Source organism: Meles meles, chromosome 3, assembly GCF_922984935.1.
Source record: "Meles meles chromosome 3, mMelMel3.1 paternal haplotype, whole genome shotgun sequence".
Lineage (NCBI taxonomy): Eukaryota > Metazoa > Chordata > Mammalia > Carnivora > Mustelidae > Meles > Meles meles.
In genome coordinates this window covers 88,995,575-89,021,236 of record NC_060068.1, presented here as the reverse complement: position 1 = coordinate 89,021,236, position 25,662 = coordinate 88,995,575, and the positions used below count along the sequence as shown (strand labels likewise).

The 25,662-nt window shown below is 34.7% G+C and overlaps 1 protein-coding gene across 5 annotated transcripts in view; it reads right to left on the bottom strand.

Moving 5' to 3' along the window:
- The window catches only part of ADAMTS6 (ADAM metallopeptidase with thrombospondin type 1 motif 6), a 315,702-nt gene that overhangs the window by 273,863 nt on the left and 16,177 nt on the right, over nucleotides 1–25,662 (bottom strand). For 4 of the 5 annotated variants that reach the window (XR_006817804.1, XM_046000877.1, XM_046000876.1 and 1 more), the window contains exons 4-7: nucleotides 17,289–17,457; nucleotides 11,228–11,439; nucleotides 10,643–10,726; nucleotides 10,010–10,155 (exon numbers count right to left, since the gene is read on the bottom strand). Coding sequence is in view for 4 of the 5 variants with exons in the window: in XM_046000877.1 (XP_045856833.1) it covers nucleotides 10,010–10,155; nucleotides 10,643–10,726; nucleotides 11,228–11,439; nucleotides 17,289–17,457 (611 nt within the window). In the remaining variant the exon portion in view is untranslated. The remainder of the gene's footprint in view (nucleotides 1–10,009; nucleotides 10,156–10,642; nucleotides 10,727–11,227; nucleotides 11,440–17,288; nucleotides 17,458–25,662) is intronic. The other variant, XM_046000878.1, reaches the window with a different exon arrangement.

Below are 25,662 nucleotides of genomic sequence, written 5' to 3'. Positions count from 1 at the left end.
AAGGAAACTATTTCAAGACACATCATAATCAAATTGTTTAAATCAGTAAGATATAAAAGAATTGAAAACTCTGAACCCCCAAATTAATCTGATTAATATTTTTAGGATATTCCATCCAACAATAGTGAATACACATTCTTTTCACCTGAAGTGCATTTGAAACATATACCAAGAAAGACCATATTCTGGGCCATAAAACAATTCTCAATAAGTTGAAAAGCATTTGAGTAATACAAAGTATATTTTCTGACTGTAAAAGAATTAAATTGGAAATAAAAGAATGATCTCAGTGGGGGGACAAATATTCAGAACTAAAAGTAGTGCATGGGGAAAAGAAAAGAAATAAAGGGGAATTAAAAAGTATTTTGAGGGGCGCCTGGGTGGCTCAGTGGGTTAAAGCCTCTGCCTTCGGCTCTCAGGTCATGATTCCAGGATCCTAGGATTGAGCCTCACAGCCGGCTCTCTGCTCAGCAGGGAGCCTGCTTCCTCCTCTCTCTCTGCTTGCTTCTCTGCCTACTTGTGATCTCTAGCTGTCAAATAAATAAATAAAATCTTTTAAAAAAATAAATAAAAAGTATTTTGAGCTGAAACTACAACATAAATTTGTGGGATGTGATAAAACTGAATTTAGAAGGAAATTTTATAACACCGAACACATATCAGAAAAAGCAGAAAGGTCATGAATCAATGACCACAGTTTCTGCTTTAACAAACTACAAAAAGAAGGGCAAAAGACAGTAAAAATCGTGGCAGAAATAAAAGAAATAGAAAACAGAAAAAGAATAGAGAAACCACCAAAGCCAAATTTGAGACGGTCATTAAAACTCTAGGCACAGTGACTAGGAAAAAAGGAACAAAAATTAATGATATCAAAAAAGAGGTAACCTCACTCTATGTTCTGCAGATGTTAAAAGGATAACAGGACATTGTGAACCACTATGTCAATACCTCCTACAACTTAGATGAAATACATTTCTTGAAAGAGTCAAACTATCAAAGCACACTCAATAAAATAACTTTATAGCCCTTAATCTCTTAAATGATTTGAATTAGTAATTAAGAACTATCCAACAAAGAAAACTCCTTGTCTAGATGGCTTCACTTTGTTTACCACCCAAAACATTTGCAGAAGAAATAATACTAATTTTATATGAACTTTTTCAGAATACTGAAAAGGAAAAAATATTTTTTAATTCACTCTGGAGGTCAACATTACCCTACTATGAAAACCAGGCCAAGATATTATAGGAAAACTACAGAGCAGGGGCATCTGGGTGGCTTAGTTGTTAAGTGTCTGCCTTCAGCTCAGATCATGATCCCAGGGTCCTGGGATCAAGCTCTGCATCGGACTCCCTACTTGGGAAGCCTGCTTCTCCCTCTCCTACTCTCCTTGCTTGCGTTTCCCTCTCTCACTGTGTCTCTTTCTGTCAAATAAATAAAATCTTTAAAAAAAAAAAAAGAAAGAAAGAAAACTACCAAACAATAACCTCATAAGGAATAGATGCAAAAAGGGGCATATGGGTGGCTCTGCTAGTTAAGCATCTTTGGCTCAGGTTATGCTCTCAGGGTTTGGGATTGATCCCCAAATCAGGCTCGCTACTCAGTGGAGAGTCTGCTTGTCCCTCTTCCTCCGCCCCTCCCCCAACTCATGCTCTGTCTCTCTCTCAAAAAATAAATAAAATTTAAAAAAAAAGAAATAGATGCAATAAATAAAATATTGGCAAATCATATCTAATAATATATTAAAAGGATAATACATCATGGCCAATCCCAGGAATACAAGATTGTTAAGATATTCTAAACTAGTCAACACACTCACTGCATTAATACACTAAAAAAAGATGAAGACATAAAACTATCTTTAACCTCGAAAACATGATTATCTTCGTAGAAAATCCAATGTAATCTTTTAAAAAGCTACTAAAACTAATAAATGAACTTAGCAAAAGTGCAGGATACAAACCAATTGTATTTGTATATACTAGTGATGAATGATTATAAAATGAAATTTTAAAAATACCATTTACAACAAGAACAAACAAGTGTGAAAACATTGAAAAATCACAAAACATTGCTAAGAAAAATTAGAGAAGACCTAAATAAACAAAGAGATACATCTTTTTGTAGGTAGGAAGAATCTGCATTGTGAAGATGTCAATTCATTAGGTTTAGCACAAACTCAATAGGATCAGATGACACAAAATCATGAACAGCAGCAGGCAAAGATCACTGAGGGCCATCAAAGAGGTCTGCCTACCACAGGCACCAACATTATTAAAGTATCTCCACATTATTTTTTGTTCAACACCCTTAAAATTCCTCTCAAAGGACTCTGGAACCAGATTACCTGGTATAAATCTTGGGTCTTTTAATTAATGTGTGATCTGGCCAATTATTTCACTTCCCTGTGCCCAAGTTTCCTCATCTATAAGATGGAGATAACAGAACTTCCCTCATGCAGTTATTGTGATATTTAAAAGATTAAACATTTGCAAAGCACTTAAGAGTTTGGCATATAATAAACAATTGCATAAATACATCCATAAAACCAATATAGATACTAAACTTACTATTCCTTAAAAATAAGTGTATTTTAGAATAGACCCTTCTTTAAGTATTTAATGATGTCCATTACAAATAAACCCCAGTTTTCGTCAAGGTGTGTAAAAAAAAAAGATAGTTCATTAAATTACATGTATTTAGTCAACCTTAGGCAGTGAGAGAAAAATATCTTCTTATTTGCATTTTTAATTAAAGCGTAAGAAGGAAATATAGGTAATGCCTAGGATGACCATAATGCTTATTTACCTGATCTTAGTTTGTGCCTATTGTCTAGGCATACCTGCCAATGGTACCCTCTCTCACTCTTAAAACTGTTCCAGATTGCACAAGAAATTAAGGTTGCACAAGTCTATCACAATCCTTGATTGGAATGGAAACTGAATCTAGATAAACACACTTGAGTAAGGAATAAACAAACCAGAGATGAAGTGAATCAACCAGGGATGAAATGAATCTGGAAAAGGAAGAAGGGTATAGGTGGTTTGGATAACTAAGCATGAAAGAGCCAGAGTGGTAAGAGAAAAATAAATGTCTCAAAATGCCCAAATAACAAAATCAATTCATCCACAAACTGAATTCAAGATCCCTCTGCTGCCAATAAATTGACATATTCTTAGAAGTCTAGTGATAGTTCATAAAAAATTTATCTGGCATTTCCTTAATGATTAAAAGAAATCCATAAATGAATACCAAATAAAAATTAATGTATCACATTTAATTTCCTTTTCCTATCTGTTTTAAAATATAATCATGAAGGTAATATATAATTCTGATAGGTACATTCTATAAAAATTAAGAAAACTTGCTTACATTCACACACTACAGGCCAAGTTGTAGCAAGAAACTATTTTTTATAGCTATTTTCAATCTCCCAACTGAAAATATTAGTTGACTTTGGAAATGCTAATCCCTTTAAAATCCAGCAGCAACAAAGCAAATAGTCATGATCCCTTAAGAGGATAAATATGTTCATTTTAATTAAAGACTAAAATATGTGACTTGGTGTGCAATTTTTACATCTGTATTATGAGATATATTTATACGTCCTTTGCATTTCATTAATAAAAAACTGAAAAGGAAGTATGATTATTAAAGAATAGCCTATTAATAGAGGCATTGTTAAAAGATCTGGATCTTGACTTTTCAAGAACATAGTCAAGTAAGAGGAATGAAGTCCTGATATATGACACAATGTAGATGAACCTTGAAAACACTATGCAAAGTAAAAGTCAGTCACAAAAGACTACATATTTTATCATTCAATTCATACAAGTCCTGAATAGGCAAAGCTATAGAGACTAAAAGTAGATTAGTAGTTGCTCAGTCTGGGGCTGGTATGGGAAAGATAAGAGACTGGGTGACAACTTCTTATAAGAATGATGGAAATGTCCTAAAGTTAATTACGGTGATGGTTGCACAACCCTGCAAATATACTAAAAGCCACGGAGCTGTACATTTAAATGGGCAAAGTGTATGGTCTATGAATTATATCTCAATAAATCTATAATCAAAAAAATTTAGATAAAAACTCCTGTCTGAAATATATATTGTTATATACTAGTATATTAAAGATGGAAAACATGATTCTAATGTTTGATAGGAAAGAACTCCAGGAAATTAATGTATTAGTCTGTTCATGTTAATTGTTCAACACTGGTACAAGAATACTCTATGTCTCTAAATTCCTACTGATTTTCAGACTATAAAAAGATTTCTTGGGCGCCTGGGTGGCTCAGTGGGTTAAAGCCTCTGCCTTCGCCTCAGGTCATGATCCCAGCGTCCTGGGATCAAGCCCCGCATAGGGCTCTCTGCTCAGCAGGGAGCCTGCTTCCTCCTCTCTCTCTGCCTGCCTCTCTGCCTACTTGAGATCTCTGTCTGTCAAATAAATAAATAAAATCTTTAAAAAAAAAAAAAGATTTCTTGAGTGCTTTTGCTACATAATAAATTTAGAAAATGTCTTGACTTGGGAGCACCTGAGTGGCTCAGTCAGTTGGGCTTCTGCCTTCAGCTCAGGTCATGGTCCCAGGGTTTTGGGATGGAAGCCTGCATCAGGCTCCCGGCTCAGTGGGAAGCCTGCTTCTCCCTCTCTCCTCTGCTCCTGCTCTCTCACTATCTTTATCTCTCTCTCTCAAAGAAATAAATAAAATCTTAAAGATATTAAAAAAAAAAAAAGAAGGAAATTGTCTTCACTTTAAATTTGGTGAATATTCACATGGGAATATAAATAATTTTTAAATCTGTCAAATTGTAGATATGTACTCCAAAGCACCTATTAATTTACAGTTTCTTAATACAAAGCTTAATTAGAATAATATGAAAGTGTTTTAACATGTATAACTTTTTTTAAAGATTCTATTTATTTGACAGACAGAGAGAGAGAGAAAGAGCACAGTCAGTGGGGATAGCAGAGAGAGGGAGAAGGAGAAGCAAATTTTCTGTTGAGTACGGAGCCAGACACGGGGCTGGATCCCAGGACCCAGGATCGTGACCTGAGTGGAAGGCAGGTGCTTAAACAACTGAGCCACCCAGGTGCCCCAACATGCATAACTTTTTAAGTGTATATATACACAGTTCCATTTTATCTTTTTAAATTCTGTTTGTAGAGTTTCAAGTACAAAATATTAATCATTGCTTGACCTAGTTATATAGTATCATATTCAATTATTTTTTTAAAATTACCAAATGTCCCCACATATCAGATATCAGTACTACCAACATTCATGCGTACTTGCAAGCTGGACCCCTCTTCAAGAGAAATCCCTTGAATCATGACATCCCCCATGAAAGAAAAAGAGATCTTGTGGTCCCCAACAGCCTTTACTACAGCTGCAGAAAAACGTAGCCTTGACAATTGAGAAACTTTGAAATCTTCACTAAGGCTAATCTCAGCTAACACAGGTGAATAGAGACTACATTGCTGGAACTTTCCCAGAGCTAGAAACGCCATACTTAACCCAGCCAGTACTCTTATGCTCACAAACGAAGATCCTTCTCTCCCAAAACCATTCCGTAAAATCTGGAAAAGGCGACTATTCTATTAAATGTACAGATATTAACACAAAGCTATAGAAAGATGAAAAATCAAGGAAATGCGACACCACCAAATGAATACAATGATTTTCCAGTAACTGACTGCAAAGGAATGGAAATCTACAAATTGACAAATAATTCAAAATAATTGTTCTTAAAAAGTTCAGCAAGCTACAAAAAGATCCACAACTCAGTGATATCAGAAAAAGAATGTGTGAATAAAATAATAAATTCAAAAGGGAGATCAAAATTATATAAAAGAATCAAATAGAAATTCTGAAGCTGAAGAATAAAATGAATGAAATTTTAAAAAATGCGTAGAGAGCAACAGCAGCAGACATATGGAACAGAAGAAAGAAACCATGAACCTGGAAACAAGTTATTTGATATTACCCACTAAAAGAAAAACAAAAACAAAATAAAACAACAATAATGAAGAAAACCTACCTAAATTATGGAACATGAGCAAATGAAATATTAGCATCATGGGAGTCCAAGAAGGAGAAGAGAGAAAGAGGCAAAAAGCTTATTAAAGGAAATAATGGCTACAAACTTTCAAGACAACCTGAGGGTTTTGAAGGGTCAGGGGTGGGAGGTAGGGAACAGGTGGTGGGTAATGGGGAGGGCACGTTTTGCATGGAGCACTGGGTGTTGTGCAAAAACAATGAATACTGTTACGCTGAAAAAAAAATTATAAAAAGAAAAAAAGTAGATACTGTCAATTGTACTTTAAATTTTTTAAAATTCTTAAAATATTTTATTTATTGGACGCCTGGGTGGCTCAGTGGGTTGAGCGGCTGCCTTTGGCTCCGGTCGTGATCTCAGGGTCCTGGGATCAAGGTCCCACATCAGGCTCTCTGCTCAGCAGAGAGCCTGCTTCCTGCTCTCTCTCTTCCTGCCTCTCTGCCTACTTGTGATCTCTCTCTGTCAAATAAATAAATAAATTCTTTAATAGTTTATTTATTTATTTGGCAGAGATCACTTGTGATCTCTCTCTAATAAATAAATAAAATCTTTTAAAAAATATTTTATTTATTTATTTGACAGAGATGACTTGTGATCTCTCTCTGTCAAATAAATAAATAAAATCTTTAAAAAATATTTATTTATTTGACAGAGATCACAAGTAGGCAGAGAGGCAGGCAGAGAGAGAGGGGGAAGCAGGCTCCCAGATAAAGCTAGCTGGTATATAACAAACATTCATTATATAAACATATATATACATATACACTTACGTATACAAATAAATGTACACAAAATTAAAATAATATGTGTATATATAGTTTTTAATATACTCTTTGGTGTTAATGCAGTATTTTTTATACCAGATAAAACAATTTTTTAAAATTAATTAACTTTTTATTTAGAGAGAGGTTGGGAGTAGAGCAGGGCAAAAGGAGAAGCAGAGAGAATCTTAAGCAGGCTCCTCATTCAGTGTAGAGCCCCATGCAGGGCTCAATGTCACGACCCTGATATCATGACCTGAGCCACAATCAAGTCGGATGCCCAAGTGACTAAGCCATCCAGGCACTCCCAGAATTTTAAATATTTTATATTGCTTATTTATTTATGTCTAGTCACAGTGACAGATAGCTTTGTAGAGCAGTTTGCTTTAAATTTATATCAATATAAAAATATTATTTGCTAAGAGAAGACAGTATTTTGAGTTTTTATACTTTCATTTTTTCAAAAGTAACTATTATTACCTAAGTAACTACAGTTCCAAGTGGTTTTCTGCTTAAAACATTTAAATCACTGAGATAAAATTTGGCCTAGTGGAGATAAACATACCCATTAATTTTTCTCTGGAATTCGCAGTAAACACATTATACATTCTCTCTAGTGAGCTGACATTTTAAGCAAACACAAATCATGATTTTACCTATAAATGGTGAAGTCATAATCCTGAATATGGTAATGAGTAAGTTACAGAAGGCTATGAAAAACGGTAATATAAGAGCAATGAAAAACATTAATATAAGAGCATCTACAAAAATTCTTTAACTTCACTAAAAGTAGTAGTATGATTTAAAGATATATTCAGTTTCACAAATTAAAAATATATAAGAAAGAATCAAGATGGTTAACCATCCAACAAAAAACTCTATATATTACAGATGACATTCATCAGATTTAGAAGTCACTCCATGGCCTTAATAATTCATTAGACTTTTAAGTAAGTAGACATTTAAATAAGCTAAAATTTACTTTGAGACAACAACAATTCAAAAAGGCACTCTATGCCGCCCCAAAGAGCTACTTTTCTGGGGCGCCTGGGTGGCTCAGTGGGTTAGAGCCTCTGCCTTCAGCTCAGGTCATGATCTCAGGGTCCTGAGATCAAGCCCCGCATCGGGCTCTCTACTCTGCAGGGAGCCTGCTTCCTCCTCTCTCTCTGCCTGTCTCTCTGCCTAGTTGTGATTTCTCTCTGTCAAATAAATAAAATATTAAAAAAAAAAAGAGGTACTTTTCTAACCTCCACTATATAACCAATCAAAAATGGTATGAGATACGAACTCTTCAAAATACTGTCCTGTTAAATCCTGAGATCATTTCCAGTACTAGTCTGACTATTAGGAAACAAATTTAAAACGAAAATTTTACATTCAAGCCTCGGGTATCAAGAAGGCACTCAAAGTAGCTTATAGAAACAAGGAAGAGCTCTGCAGAGGATCAGAAAAATATCTGGACCAATTCAGAGGAACAAGACAGCTGAATATTGCAGCCAGTGCAAAGAAAAGATGGCTAACTGCCCAGATAAATTTCACGACTCAAATACTTCTAAACGTGCACTCTTGGTATAGCTACTGTCACTTGATGCAAAAGCTAAAAATTGAATGCACATACAATAACAAAAATATAAAGCACTAGGAGTCCACTGGGCATTGTCTTTTTGGGGAGAGTTGGACTTTATAAATATAAACACAGAAGCCAATGTAAATTATCTGTGATCATTTTGCTAACCATATATAACAAACATTTTCCTCTAGTAATTTCATTGACACTAATCATATCCATATATATTTTTTTATACAAATGTTTCTATATTTGCACAATTCTTAGTGTATTTTTAACTCCTGAAATACATTTGGGAATCATTCCAGACCACAAGACTCTGAAGAATTGCAGAATTTATCACACTGACATGTCAACACATATGAATACAGAACCCATACAATGTTGTTTTTATTCAGCAAGCATGTCATAAACAAAATTTTCTAGTTTACAATGCCAGGTAGATGAAGTCAATTATAGTAATTAGAATTGTTAAAAAAAAAAAAAACACAGAAGCTTTAACTCTACAACTTAGTTAACAGGGACATTTTTTAAAAAGTTAAAATCACATTATCTTCTAGGATCTCAAGATTGCAAGATGCCATGCAACTTTATACTCCCTTCGTATAGTTTAATGTAGAGTCAATGGGCACACCACAGAAGAAATACATGTTAAATACTATCTTGCCAATTCAAGAAATAAGATAACAAAGAATATTTTATTTTACTAAGAAGAATAATGTTTCCATTTTGCTTATTTTTTTTCATTTTTAAATACTGATAAGAGGTCAAAAGACAAGTTCATCTTAAATGATTTAAGCATGCTTCTAACCAGTCATAATTAAGGTATAAAAAAACTAAGACAGCTAGCATAGTACAGTCATAGAAGACAGGATTACCAGGGTTTGAGATCTGTGCTTTCACTTACTTGAGCAATTAAAGTATTTTAAACTAGTTTCCTCATTTTTTTACATGGCAAAAATAATAATGGTATCTATTTTACAGAGTTCTTATTGGAGAGTAAGGAATAAAAGGATCTGAACAAGTTATGTAAAACTGGAAAGAAATATATAAATTCATTGCATTATCATCAAATAATAATTTTTTCCCTGAGAAGCAAGCTATCAACATGTAATGTAATAAATGTGCTTCTTTATATTTAGACATTAATTAAAATATTTTTAATTAAATAAACATTCATGCAAGTAAATTGTGTAACTATTGATGTCCTCCCTTCTAACAATTTGGAGATAAGAATAATTAACGTATTTTATAACCAAGAATGATGACTCAGCTTTGTTTTTAAAATATAATCTCATACTTTTTAATCTTTGTCTTATTATGTATTTTGTTCAATGAAGAAAACATACATGTGCTTCCAATTAAACCTTAGGAATAGATATCAGTTGAAGGAAAGATGTTTATTATATTTCTAAGTCAACTCTAAATATGTTCTTTTTTCTTATTTGGTTCATTTGATGCAAATACTATAATAGTGTAATATATTCTTTCTCAATTGTGGTTAACAAATTTACCAGTTTGCTTTCAATATACTCATTATCTGAATGAGGCTTTAGACAGAACCAAATATAATTAAAATATCAAACACAACAATCAAAGATAAAATATTTGCAACAAACCATACCTAGTAATAAGAACAGCATTATCGTGGTGGGCAATCCCATTTTCTGGAATGGTGTTTCCATCACTTTGGTGAGAGAGAATGGATTTCTGCCATTTACAGAAGCTATCGAGAGACTTGTCTGCATGGTGGTTTATCTCCAAGTTTGGCTGCAATACAACATGCATACCAGAAATGTTCCAAACAAATTTCTAAGGTCAGTTGTTAAAACTTTTGAAGACTAAAGTGGGACTATAATTAGAAGCAGTGGTTTCTAGGAATAATCTCTTGCCAATTTTTATCTCTGTAATATCTGACCTAGAGTTAATTTAGTGTACTATTGAATATTCTTTCCAGTTCCAGCTTTAATGATCATGTGAATATATGTGACTCCCAGCAACCAAAACCACTATTAGTAGATCTGTCATGCAAATGCTCATCTTTATACTGAAACATAAAGCTAATATACATATATGGAGCCTTAACATGACATAGGAGTTATATTATTATAAACTACTTAAAATATTAAATGCTTAGTAGTGAAAATCATATTCAACTAGAACTTCCTAAGAGGATCGATAATAAAATATTTTATAATACATAATTCTATAGCCTGTTTCTTAAAGGTTTTAGATTTCTAAACTAACTCATTCTTACCTGATCTTCTGTAAGAACAATTAAGCGGGCCACTATAATATTCACAACGTTTCCTAGGCTGGAATCACGGTAAAGTTTGGCAACCTGACCTCCAGAAAATAAGAAAAGACACAAAGTCAGACAAAAATCATAGGCCGATTGTTTAGTACTTTTTTAAAGAATGGTAAAACAATTTTTCATAAATTAAACCACTTTGTATATAAAGATATTATTTTATCCCATCTCACTGAGAATTCTACCCTCAAGATGCCTCCATAAAAGAATTTTATACAAATCTACCTCAAGAAATATTTTCCCCCCAAATAAACTATAACATAGTAATTAAGAGGGTGAGCTGATGTTCCAAGTTAAAGAAAACTCTTAAATAGGATTTAATATATGACCCATTCAAAAACACATTATCTAAAATGAACAAAAGTTCATCTTTAAATTTATTTCCTATGGAACTGAAACATTAATATATTAATACTTTCTCATTTTAGATGAGTAAATTCTTAAAATCATTAATTCACATTAAAAATCCATGACCTTAGTCAAAACCACAAATTATTAAGTTAAAATATTATATAGAGGCATCAAACTTACAATATTCATCACACTCAAAATGTAATGTTCAATGTCTTTGCGGCCATGGTAGCCCACCATCATTTTGTCTGCCACTACCAATGTCTCCACAAACCGCTCAATGCTTACTGATCTCTTCTGTCTGTGGCGGATATGCGTGCCATTAATTGGTAGTGAAGAAGGAAAAGTAGATGTGTCATTCAGCCACCAAGGTTTGCCACTTCTTATGAGGTCTACAACAAAATAATTAACTAGTTCAGATAGGTTCACCAATAAGGCTTGCTTATTTTTAAATCTTTCATATAGACATGCTTCTCATAAATTTTCTAAAGTATTAAGATATTTCAGTGAGGAGAGGGGATGAGGAAATACAGTAGTGAGAAAATTAAACTCTTTAAAGTTTTTAAAATAGTCATCTTATTTGAAACAAATTGAACATTAATAACATTCAGCTGTTCATAAAAACAAAAAATAAGCCTAATGAATAAAAATATTTTAAAATAATCATTGCATATTATTCCAGTGACCGATTATGTCATAATATTTTAAAATCTAGATGTACATTATAAGGTTTTCTTAAAAACAACTAGAGTATTAACTTTATAAATACCATAAGACAATTCTGATGAAGAACATCAATATTGCAAAAATCTGTTCCTTTTTTTTTTTTAAGTAAGCTCTAATGCCTAATGTGGAGCTTGAACTCACCACCTCAATATCAAGAGTCACATGCTCTACCAACTGAGTCAGCCAGGTACCCCCAAAATCCTATTCCTGAAATGTCTTTGAGCATTTATGTTAAAGTAAGATTTTTTATTAAACTGCCTTAATTAGAGCAATTCTACTGCTCTAGAAACCTCAATTCTAAAAGCCTGTGAATTAAGCTTTTTATTTAGTTTTACAATATGTAGCTATTTATACTAAAAGAGACCCAAAGTAGTCCTCTTCCAAAACCTAGAGGTAAGTGGTGCTACAGTAAGAGTTGAAGGATTACGATTCCAGCATGGCTTCCTTTAAACCACATTTCACTGTGGACTGCAGTTTAATCCTTTGTTTTCTAACAGTTGGTCCTTCAGTACAGAGAAAACCTTTTAGTTCTATGGTATTTGTAAACACTTGTCTCATTTACATTTACCTTTATTTAATAAACTCGAACAGGTATAGGTCCTCTACACACCTTACTTTCGTATCTGTATGATCTTTCTAACATCTACTTATTAAATAATTTATTGAGGAAGAATCAGATTAATTTATATACTATAATTGACAGAAACTGGCAGTCTATTATTTTTCTAATTTCTTTAGCCTTTACCCTTTAAAAATTACTTTGGTAAGAGTTAAAAATTTTAAGAAATAAGAGATGGAAATGACTATGACGAATACCTGTAAAATAGTTTTGAAACTCATATAAATTAAATGAGTATGTTTTATTCCTAAAGGCCAAGAGAGGGAGAGATATATTATTTTTTATTTCAATAGTATAACTCCTGGACAGCCAGTAAGTACTCCCCTCTTCCAGACAGACTCTTAAAGTGGCCCCCATGACCTCCCAATGTTTGCACTTTGTGTGATCTCCTCCTCTTTAGTGTGGGTGGGACTGTATCTTGCTTCTTACCAAGAGAATATAGCAAAGATAAAGGGATATACATGATTACACAAATATGAGTACATAATTATATTAGATAATATCGTAGCATCTTTCTTACTAGAGTCTTTCCTTTGCTGGCTTTAAGGAAGTAGGCAACCAAGTTGGTGAACTGTACATGACAGGAACTACAGATGGCCTCTGGCAGACAACCAAACTAAAGCTTTTAGTCTTTTAATAGCAAGGAACTGAATGCTGCCGACAATCATGGGAATAGGAAGGTAGATTCTTCCCCTGTCGAGACTCTAGAAGAGAACCCAGTCCTGGCTGAGGCTAAGTCAATTAACTCATTCATGTACAACTTCAGGTCCACAGAAGTTGTGAGATAATAAAAGTATATTGCTTAAGCCACTGAGTTTGTAGTAACATTGTTATGAAATGGTCAAAATCCTTTCTGCATTAACATAATTCCAGTTCTTTTTTTACTCATCTTCCAATATCATAAAACCATAAAACCATGTATTCAAATCATGCCTAGTTTTCCCTTCCTCCAGATGAACAGTTTAAATGTCTAAATGTAGGATTTCGGGGCGCCTGGGTGGTTCAGTGGGTTAAAGCCTCTGCCTTCGGCTCAGGTCATGATCCCAGGATCCTGGGATCGAGCCCCGCATCGGGCTCTCTGCCCCGCATCGGGCTCTCTGCCCCGCAGGGAGCCTGCTTCCTCCTCTCTCTCGGCCTGCCTCTCTGCCTAGTTGTGATTTCTGTCAAATAAATAAAATATTTTTAAAAAATAAATAAATAAATGTAGGATTTCATTTCCATTATTTTGATCATTTTCACTCCTCTGATCCATTCAATTTCTCCTTATATTTATTTGAAGTATTTGTGAAAAGAATAAGACTTGATTGGGCAAAATAAACACAGCAATAATGTTCCTCATTAGATAGTACTCAATATAAAGTAGTTACTGTTATCATCATTTTAAAAAATTTCAGACTTCTGGCTTTTTAAATTGTTAGTTTGCTTGGTATTCACTCCAACAGATAAATGTATATATAATGTCTTTGATGGATATTCATAAATGGAAAGAGCTTCTATGCAAAGAATTTGTAGTCTGATATATAAAAAATACACACACAATGAATAAATGTAATCAAGATATCTGGTTTCACTTTAAAAATTCAATTAATCCAGCATGATTAGGTCATTACAAAACATTATCTACATGCTGTAATTGTCAACTGACTGCTTAATGTTAAGCTTAATGATCTGTAACTAATATCTTGTTTAGTCTAAAAGAGAATACACAACTGACTTGTTTCAAAACAAAGATCAATAGTTATTCAAATGATACTACATATGCTCAATTTAATTTTGGAAAGAGTTTAGAATGTCAAAGAAAACATTCCTCCATAAATATATACAGTAAAGAACTTTTCCCCAAAATCAAATATGTAGATCTCTTTGTCATCTGAAATAAGATCTTAAATTTTTGATCAATCTCAAAATATTTTTAATATATACAAGTTGTTCAAAATATTTTTAATATATACAAGTTGTTCAAAATTATTGCGTGGACCTGCTTTATATTTCACTAATAGCACTTGTTACTTCTTGATAGTTGGCCATGTATTTATTTGTTTGCTTGATTGCTTTTTTTATTAACTCTCTTCACTAGAATATAAGCCTCATGGGAGCAGAGACTTTTCTTGTTTTATTGCTGCATCTCAACACCTCGAATAGCCTCACACATACATGCTAAATGAATACTTATTTAATAAATACATAAGTAAATAATGCAGGTATAGAGACATAATAATATCTACATCAATGGACAAGAGTATTCAGTTATACCTGGGTAGTGGTAAAGAGCAATTTTCACTTCCTTTTTTTCTTTTTAGCACATATTTACTAAATTTTCTACAAAAAACAAGTATTTTATATTATTTTTTGAGATTGATAATACAATTTAATCAGAATAGGAAAATTTATGTCTGAATATGAGATAAATGTGCCCTCTCTCAAAGGGTTTTTCTATATTATATTTTGATATAAAATTGAGTTCCCAATAACCAGTTAGCTGGGAATTAACACCTATAAATGCACATGTCAATTGAATTACGCTGTCAAAATAGTATCATAATTAAGATCAGTAGTTCTTAACCAGACATTTCCCAAATTTATTAATCATAAAACATTTTTTTTTAGTGATATTCCTATAGAACTTAGGGAACTATGACAGATTTTCCACTCTTGGGAAGCCAGTGAAACATCTGAAAGTGTGTAATACAGGGACATCTTTGTGGCTCAGTCAGGTAAGCATCTGCCTTCAGCTCGGGTCATGATCCCAGGATGCTGGGATCCAGCCCATGTTGGGCTCCCTGCTCAGCGGGAAGTCTGCTTCTCCCTCTCCCTCTGCCTCTTACCCTGCCTGTACTCTCTCTGTCTCTGTCTCAAATGAATAAATAAAATCTTGCAAAGGAGGGAGGGAGGGAAGGAAGACAGGAATAAAGAGTATAATGTAGCCAGATGTAGGAGACAGCCCACTAATGACAAAAACAAAGCTGAAGACAGGAAGACTCCAGTTAGAAAGTCATTACAGGGGTGCAGGCAAGAGATAACAAGGGTCTGAACTAAATAGACTGGTGTTAAAGGTAACAGAAATGACTAGTGAATAGACTAAAAGTGAGGAAATAGTCGCAGTAATTCACTTAAGATTTTTCAGCCATTCAAGAATATCTCATTCACCTGCTTTATTTTTTGCGAGTAGCACAGTAATCCAGGGGGAGAGACCATAAAAGAAGAAAATCCTCCCCAACAAGGACAACTTATGTTGGCAATAAGAGTAGATTTGCTGAACTATCTGATTCATGCCTCAACCTTTGGAAAAGAAGGATCTACCTCAGCAAGACCGATGTATAATAAGATAGGCCCTCCAAAAGAGGATAATTTGAATATCTAAGGGTTAAGAGTTATCTTTCAGAATACAATGAATATAATGAAATCTTTAAATATTTTTGCAAAAAGTCATCTTTACAATCATGATGTGAAGGATGCCATGTTATGGAAAAAAATGATAGGAAAATTATATTGCAATAAACAACTAAATCTTTGAATCCTAGTTTTTCATGAATTTATATATTGCTGTACTTACAGTTTAAATTCAGTAAATATAAGATAAACTAAACTATTTCCATAATTTTTAGTTTCATTTCTCAATGCAAAGATCCATCAAAAAGTTTTTCATTGTTTTCTATGAAATTTTATGTTATGCCTTAAGCAGCTTCACTTGAAGTGGCCTTTTTCTGTATCAATTACTCTTCATCAACAAGGACGTCCCAGAGATTACCCAAGACGTGTACGTACAATGAGAACAGTCACTTGAAGAAAGAACTCCAGAGCACACTTAGACTTGAAGCAGAAGAAAAGGAGCCCAAGTATGGATATAAACAAAACAATGGGTTTGTTTAACCCATTCTATTTTTTATAAATCTATTTGTTGAACCCATCCCACTTTTTTCTAAAATTACTTGTTGCTGAACTTTTCTTTGTATTAAGCTGAAACCTGCTGAAATACTGAAATATACTATCCCTGGCTCCACTACAAGAACTATACAGAACAAATTGAATCTTCAATTTTTTTTAAGATTTTATTTTTATTTATTATTATTATTATTAATTTTTTTAGAGAGAGAGACAGGGGAGGGGCAGAGGGAGAGGGAGAGAGAGAATCATAAGGAGCCTCTAGAGCACCCTAACACTTGAATACTACCTTAAGACTCTTCAAATCTTATTCAAGTGTCTAACATCTCGCCATTAGCATAAAAACATCAGGCTAACCAAACAGCACAGAGGACTAGGCAACACTTGTGCTTGAAAATTATAACTATTACCTGAATAAAATAGGGTGGGTTCTTTTTCCCCTTCAAAGAAAAACTAATTTCACACAGACTTATATTTTAAGAACTTCTCAAAGAGCTTCCAACTACCGATAAGTAACATCCTTTTTTCTCCAATGAAAGGGAAGGTAGTTTTTTTTTTCTTCTTGTTTTTTTAATTCAGGTATAATTAACATAATTAACATACAGTTATAATAGTTTCAGGTGTAGAACATAATGATTCAAAAATTCTATACATTACTCAGTGTTCATCAAGACAAGTGTGCTCTTAATTCCCTTTATCTATTTTACCCACCACCACATCCACCCTCCCTCTGGCAATCACCCAGTTCGCTCCCTGTAATTGAGAGTCTGGTTTTTTGTTCATGTCTTTTTAATTTTTTTTCCATTTTTTCCTTATGTTGTTTCTTAAATTTCAAATATGAATGAAGTCATATGGTACTTGGATAGGTGACATCTTTTAAGAGGACTCTGGGCATTGTCATTCTAATTACTCAAATTCCTATTGACTTTTATTATTAACCTTTCCATAGGTGTCAGAAGAAAGACAGTGGCAATTCAACACAATACACTTTGTAAAAGCCACACACTCACTCACCTGAAACCCCACAATGAGAGTGATCATACAGATGTCGTTGCTGGAGGGTAGACTTTTTGTAAATAACATGAGGATGACCATTTTCATAACTAAAATGTGTGGACTCCTCTGTGGTATTCTTTAATGGTTCAATAAAATATTCTTCATCTTCTGTAGCAATAACGCCATGCTAAAAGAAGGAGAAAAGAATTTACCAAGAAGAATCATTTTAAAAGTCAAGTATCATTGCCAAGAGTCAAAAATAAGTTGATACCTCTCCAAAAAGAGGCTAAAACACATGTTAATAGAAATTTAGTCAATTATCTGTACCCAGCAAAACATTATATAAATTTATCTATATCTTAAAGAGGATTTTTAAATTCTTCTACATGCCATACATGTCTTGCACTAAGCATGTCACATACATTATTTCCTCCAATCTTCCGCAAAACTCTGTGAGGTAGCAGAGATCTCCATGTGCTCGCTGAGACTTGTTTCCTTTCCAAATTGTGTACACAGCTTAACTACATCCTCTGTGTTTAGGGATAGCTCTATAATTAAGTTTTGGCCAATAGAAAATGAGAAGAATACTATATACCACTTTAAAGCTCATCTCTTGAAAACCTTCCCAAAGAAAATACTCTCTCTGAAAAACAACCTAGGGGAGGCAGAAGCTGAAAGAGAAGCAATCTGTGTCCCTGACTGACTCGATGGAAAGCTGCCCAGCATAGACACTGGTACAAAGGAGAAATAAATTTCTATTGTGATAAACAATGGACATTTTAAAGTTCATGTCATACCAATTAATACGTCCTTGATTAATATATATCCTATTTATCTCCATTTTGCTGATGAAGTAACAGGCTCAGAGCTTAAGAACTTCCCCAACATTACATAGGGATAAATGAAGGAGCTGCTATTTACATAAAGCTCTGCTCTTATTCATACGACATATTCCTCATACCTATTCACATAGCGAAGTGTTAGCTCAACTATAGTTCCTTTTTAAACCTTTCTCACCCAAATGGAGTAGCTTCAACCTTCTTTTGAGCTCCAGCAGAGTTTATTATTGATATCATTTATTTTTAATTAATGTCACACTTCTTTGCTACCTCTCAAGTCTGGAAGCTATATTTACATTTTCAACTGCATGTTTTATTTTCCCAACTATACTATTTGCTTTTTTTAGGCAAAAGGCTAATGTTTCATAAATCTTTTTATCGGTTATAACTATAGAAAGTGTTTCATATGTAGTATGAACACCAAATAAAAGTTGGTGGATTGGGCGCCTGGGTGGCTCAGTGGGTTAGGCCGCTGCCTTCGGCTCGGGTCATGATCTCAGAGTCCTGGGATCGAGTCCCATATCGGGATCTCTGCTCAGCAGGGAGCCTGCTTCCCTCTCTCTCTCCCTCTGCCTACTTGTGATCTCTCTCTCGCTGTCAAATAAATAAAAATAAAAAAAAATAAAAAAAAAAAAAAAAGTTGGTGGATTAAAAGAAATGAGATAGTAAAAGTCATCTGCATTAGAAATAAGAACTTCCATACTGGTCTATTAGTGTTTTCTTACATACAGCACATGTGAGGACTGTTCTTAATCCAACTAATTTATGCTGTAACACTGGGTGAAACACAAACTCTCTTGGTGTATTTCCTCAGCTGGAAAAATGAAAGGGTTGGTGTAAATTAGTGGTTTTAAAACAGCACTCTGGGGAGCCCTAAGGGTTCCAGGGGACTGCCCCAGACAACAAAGGGAGACCTATAGGGCTTAGATTCCTGCACTTAGCAATCAGCTGTGCTTTTATTAATCTATATAGCACTTTTCTACATAACATTTCATTTGAGAAAAGGTCTTGCTGCTTAAAAAAAAAAAAAGCTGAAAATCTCTGGTCTGGATAATCTCTAAGGTCCCTTTGAATCTAAATCTCTATGATTCTGTTTAGGGAAATTAATGTTAGGTACCACATGCTTGAAAAGAAAGATAAAACATAATCAGAGCTGCTCTAACTTATAGGTGAAGTTGGCAAGCACCTACACTAAATGAACTAAAGAATGCAAAAAAACAAAAAAGCAGGTCTTAGATACTTCACATTATTTCACCATTGTCTGCTTTACTTTAAGGATATAAGTCCCTAAATTAAATGCAAATACTGACAGGAATAACATAATATGCCATTAACACAGTCTAATACCTGAACATGAATTATTCTACCAGGAAGAGTAACAATGTGATCACAAATTGAGCATGGTCTTACAGAAAAGAGGGCATGTGTAAGAAGTTTCGGTAAGAGAGAACTATAAGAAGTGAGGTAATGAGTACTGCTCAGAAAGATAGAGCACTAAAGTCATATCTTGCTAACCTGTGGGCAGAAGGATGTTTGAAAGGTCCCAGACAAGAAGTTCAGGTTGCTGGGGGAAAATAGAGTCAGTAGCTTGGTAAGTAAACAAAATCTCTAATTTCAAATATGGAAAGACTCTGGAAAAAAAATCCAGAAATTTTAAGTGTTAGGTACTCTGTAAGATGCTTGTACACTTTTTCTCACTTATTCTTATTAGCTCTCTGAAGTAAGTACTACTATCATCTCTACTTTGCAGGTGAGAAATACAGACTAAGCAAAGTTAAGTAAACAAATCTTCAATTGACTTTGGAGTTTAAATTACTAGGCAGTATATTATTATCCCTTTATCCTCTGAGGGTCGTTTCTGACTATACTTATTCTTTCACTGAGGATGTTCTGAGTGCCTACCACATGGTAAGTACTATTCTAGGTGGTGGGGATACAGTAGTAAACAAAACCAACTTCTGGCTCTATGATGGAGCTTATATTCTGGTGGGAGGACCTAGATAAGAAGGATTCATTCATTAGATAAATGATTAATCTGGCAATGTTAAGTGTTAAGGGGGAAAAAAAGCAGTTTAAGAGGACAGAAACTAATAAGAAGTGAGAGAATTATATACTGTTTATGATGGTCAGGGACATCCTCTCTAATAAAGTGATGTTTGTACAGAAACCTGAACAAAATGAAGGAGCAGGTCAGACAGGTATCTTGTGAAAGAGCAGGTCAGACAGTGGGAATGGCAACAAAGGCAATGAAGTATGAGCACACATACAGTATTTGAGAAACAGCAAGGAGCCAGTGGAGCTGGAGGGAAGAAGGGGGAAAATTATTATGAAATTAGAAAAGTGCTGGAGGGTAGATGATGGAGGGCCAGAAATCTGCACATGCCTAGCAAGAGCCCTGCTCTCTCTCACTTCCTTCTGCACCTCCACTCACCTCTACATAGTCTGCCTCAGGCCATCAGGATGAAAACCATCATGCCCCCTTTCCCTGACATGCTAATCCCTACAAGAAGCCCAAGACCCATCCCCTGGATTCAATTCCTCCTATGGTTATGTGCATCATATTTTCTGATTCCATCCCCTAACTCTCCCCTTTCACCATTTAAAACACTTCCCTTGTGCCTTCTCAAACTCACGCTCAGCCTCATTTGTGAATGTTCACTTCATCTTGCTCAAACACCTGGGTCTCTCTAAATGACACTCTTTCTTCCCTGCAATCCTCTGGAATGGTGGATCCTCTGTTTTCTTTCCTATATGTCTCCTATTGGACCAGGAGGTAAGGGAAGTGTCCATGTAATTCACTGCCATTTCTAAACAATTCTCACTCTCTCCTTCCTCTAAAACAAACAACAACAACAAAAACCCGTGCCAGCTTCCAATCTCATGCCATCACCAGCTCCTTCTGCTATTGCAGTTACTAATAACCCATACGCACTTTCCTCATTCATTCAAGATTTAACTCCTGGATCACTGTCATTCTCTGCAATATTATTCCTGAAATAATTGTTGATTTCACTATCTTAAGTCACCAGTTCTTAAAATTTATGTGTGTGTGTTCTGGATCCCTTTAGAAATCTAGTGGGGATGAAGCCTAGGGACTACTTCTAAGAGTAATACTTTAAATATAGAAAAAATATATAGGATTATAAAGAAAACTGTTGTAGTGAAATACCATTATCAAAGTATTTTTAAAAATGTAATATAAGAATGCATGTGGCTTTTTCTAACACTTTAAATAAAAATATCTGCAGTGGATCTAATAACTATCATAATTTTACAATGGTGATTAACATAAATAATATTTTGAAGAACCTGCAAAACTGTAAAATGGCATGAAAATATCTATAATTTCTATTGGAGTCAGCTATTATCTTATTGGTTTCTTATCTATATTCATAATTGAAGGAACTGTTAAAAAAGAATTAGTAAAGATAAAGATGTCATTTATCTCCATTCCAGTTCACAAATCCCCTGAATTTCATTCACGTACCCCAGGTTAAGGACTACTGACATAGATGGTTCCTTCAACTCCTGCCCTCTCAATCCCTTGACCTGCTCTCTATCAAATATCTTGTCATTCATTTTATCTTAAGCCCATATCCATAGTCAAACCCTAGAGTTCAGTATTTTCAATGCTTGCAACCCTGTCGAAATCTAATTTCAAGTATCCCATTCTTCTAGGACTATCCCTCTAGTATCCCAACTCTAAGAGATAGTTCTTTTACACCCACTAAGACCTCAGGATTCTACTATCTTTTCATTTACTTCATTATACTCCACCTACTTCACTCCTGCCTAATCCATCCTCAGTTCCACCTTCAATTCCCTTGCTCTTTTCTTCCTTCACAGAATTTATTTGGATAAACCACAACTCTGATCAAACCAGTTTTGATCCTCTGGGCCTGCAACCTTGCAGCTTCATTTAGACAGAGAAAAACACATAGAGATGCTGAGTAATCTCACTTTAAATTCATAACCATAATCTCAATAATGTCCTTAATGCTTCACAGCAATTTTACTACATTTCTCTAATACATTCAGTATCCTGTTCTCCTGGATAAATATTCCATAATTTCTTGTCTCCTCTTAATCCCTAATGACTCAACTTGCCATCTTCCATTCCAATAAACATCATATAACCTCCTGCAAACTCCTACAACACAAATATCTGCCTACCTGCACCTCATGATCATATAATCGCTTTTATTTCCTCTTTTATGGATGAACTTGAGAAATTTTCTTTTCTCTATATAATCATTCTCATCTTTATCAAATAAAATAAAACCTCGTCTGATTCCACTCTGCCTGTAGCAACTGATCATTTACTTTTTCAAAAAAGTCTTTAAAATAATTATCTATGTCCTCTTTTCTCCCATTGCTTTTCAAACCTGCTCCATCAGGTTTTTGTCTATATTCCATATGCCACCATGACTTCAGCACTGCTTGTCAAGGTCACCAACAACCTCCTCATCGATAAATCCAACGGCCAGTTTTCAGTCCTCTTATTTTGACTTGGCGGCATTTTTCTCTTGAAATAAATGCTTCCTTTTCTTAGCTTCTAGGATGTTTGTCTGGTTTTCCTTTAACTTTCTTATCTCATTATCCTTTGCTATCTCTTCATCATCTTTCTGACCTCCCTAACTTCCTGGAGTGCCCAAAGGCTCTGTTCCTTAAGCTTCTTTTTTTTTTTTTTTTTAATCTCTTCTTTATTCTCTCTATATTCCCTCACCCTAAGCAATTTCATATAATCTCTTGGCTTTAAATGTCATCTATATATTAATTATTCCCAATTTTATAGCTCCATGATTTATATCCCTCTCCTGAATTTCAGGCTTGCATATCCAATATGTTATACAACATATCAAGTTTAACAAGTCCAACTGAATTTAAGATATACACTGCCCCCATAGTACGGTCCTCCTCCAGGTTTTCCATCTCAGTTAATACCTGAGTCTTTCTTATCTCAATTCATGGCTGCTTTCCTCTAGTTGTCCAGGCCTCAAGCTTGGAGTCATCATTGATTTGATCCTGTGTCTTCTAAAATCTACCATCTGGCCGCAGTTCTCTTTCCAACCTCGCCTTCCATTACACTCCCTTTCTTTCATGAGTTCCAGCCAGGGCAGTCTTCTTGCTGTCTCCCAAACACTCTTAGCTCACATCTTCATACTTAAAGATTTCCACCTGGAAATCCTTTCCTTCAGATGTTAGCTTACCTTCCTTATTTTCCATAGGTCTTCACTCAGTATTTTTTCCTTCTTAGAACTTATCATTATCCAACGTACTGTGATTTTTTTTTTTTTAAGATTTTATTTATTTGCCAGAGAGAGAAAGAGAGTACACACAAGCAGGCAGAGTGGCAGGCAGAAGTAGGCTCCCTGCTGAGCAAGGAGCCTGATGCGGGACTCAATCCCAGGACCCCGGGATCATGACCTGAGCCGAAGGCAGCCGCTTAACCAACTGAGCCACTGTGATTTTTATTTATTTATCTGATTATGTATATCCTCCACGAGAATGCAAGCTTTGTGATGACAAGAATTTCTCTTTTGTTTAGTGTTGTACTCCTAGTACCTAGATCAGTGCCTATTATATGATCGGTACTTATAACTATTTGGTGAATGGAAAAGTGAATAAGGGAAAATATAGAAAGGCAACTGTGGACATAACTAAAAAATAAGAACAAAATGTAAAGAAAGGAACAATTAAAAAGGAAAATCTCTTGAAAATTAGAAGAATGACTGCTTGTAATTTTTAAATCAGTTGAAGGAAAAGAAAGCAAAATTGGAGAGATCTCATAGAATTTAGAACAAAATAGAAAAAGAAGGAAAAAGAGAAAGACAAGGGAAGTAAAGAACCAATTACAAAGAAATTGAGGAAATAATTTATTAAATTTCTCTAAGCTGAAGGTGTGTCTTTAAATTGAAAGCAACCATTAAATATCAAATAAGAATAAGGAAGAAAGATCCACAGCTTAGGACATTATTATAAACTTCTTAAAATAGAAAGGATAAAGAGAAGAGCATATCACTTTCCTTGAGGAAAAATCTTAGGAAAGAAAAAGAAAAGAACAAGAAGCAGACTGCTTCCCAAAATTCTCCCAAAATGAATCAGTGATAATTTTTTAAAAATCCTTAAATCATTCCCTAAGACATAAAATCATACTTATAAATTTGATGCCCCATATTTCCCTTTCCCAATTCCACCATCCATGGTTCTGAAGGAAAATGATTTTTTTTTTAAATTTTATTTATTTATTTGACAGAGACAGAGACAGTGAGAGAGGGAATACAAGTAGGGGAGTGGGAGAGGGAGAAGCAGAAGCAGGCTTCCTGCTGAGCAGGAAGGTCCTGATCCAGGAAGGTCCTGATCCAGGACCGTGGGATCATGACCTGAGCCACCCAGGTGCCCCTGATTTTTGAAACCAGAATTCCACATCCAGCTAAATTATTAACCAAATATGAGGGCAACATAAAGTAACTTTCAAATAGGTAAGGGGATGTGAGGGCGATCTGGCTGCGACATCTGTCACCCCATTGATCGCCAGGGTTGATTCGGCTGATCTGGCTGGCTAGGCGGGTGTCCCCTTCCTCCCTCACCGCTCCATGTGCGTCCCTCCCGAAGCTGCGCGCTCGGTCGAAGAGGACGACCTTCCCCGATAGAGGAGAGGACCGTTCTTCGGTCAAGGGTATACGAGTAGCTGCGCTCCCCTGCTAGAACCTCCAAACAAGCTCTCAAGGTCAAATAGGTAAGGATTCAGAAATTTTACTTCTCAGACACATTTTCTGACATAATTACTTGAAGATATTCTCCAATAAAACCAGGATGTAAACTCAGAAAGAGGAAGATGTAGAACTAACCAGGAAAAAAGAATCCCAATATGAGAGATGTACAATAGCTCAAGAAATTAACCAACAGATTGGAAGAAAAAAAGTACCTCCAAAGAATGGAATATATTCCAAGTAATAGATACAAAGACTAAGGAAATGGATAATACTGATCATTTGGTTAAAAAAAAAAAGATTTTTTTCACAATAAGACAAAATAACAGTAATTAGAAACTCCAGAAATACAAAACCTGGATAAGAAAGCCATGGTTCAAATATAAAGCAAACTAAAATGTGACTTTATTTTGAACAGACAAACAGTAATAATATTAGGAAGTCTTCTTTGAATGGGGCAAGGGTTGAAATACTGAAACAATGGGTGAGAAAATAGGATTAGAAAACAATAATTATCTCTATATTTACATTATTTACAACTATAAACAAAATTGGTTAAAAGGGCCTTTGAAGTGTACCTGGCTGGCTCAATTGTAGAGCCAATCGAGCTTGATCTCAGGATTGTGAGTTCAAGCCCCACATCACGTGCAGAGCCTACTGAAAAAGAGGGGGGGCGCTTTGAAAAGTGGGATTTTTAGAAAAAGTGTTTACATTTTACATTTGATTAAAAATGAAACATAAAACAAAATAAGAATAGATGCAGGAGTTACTAAGTGTGGTGGGCAAAGGTGTGATGAGGAACAGAGTATTTACATAGTCTCAAAGTATCTGCTCACAAAT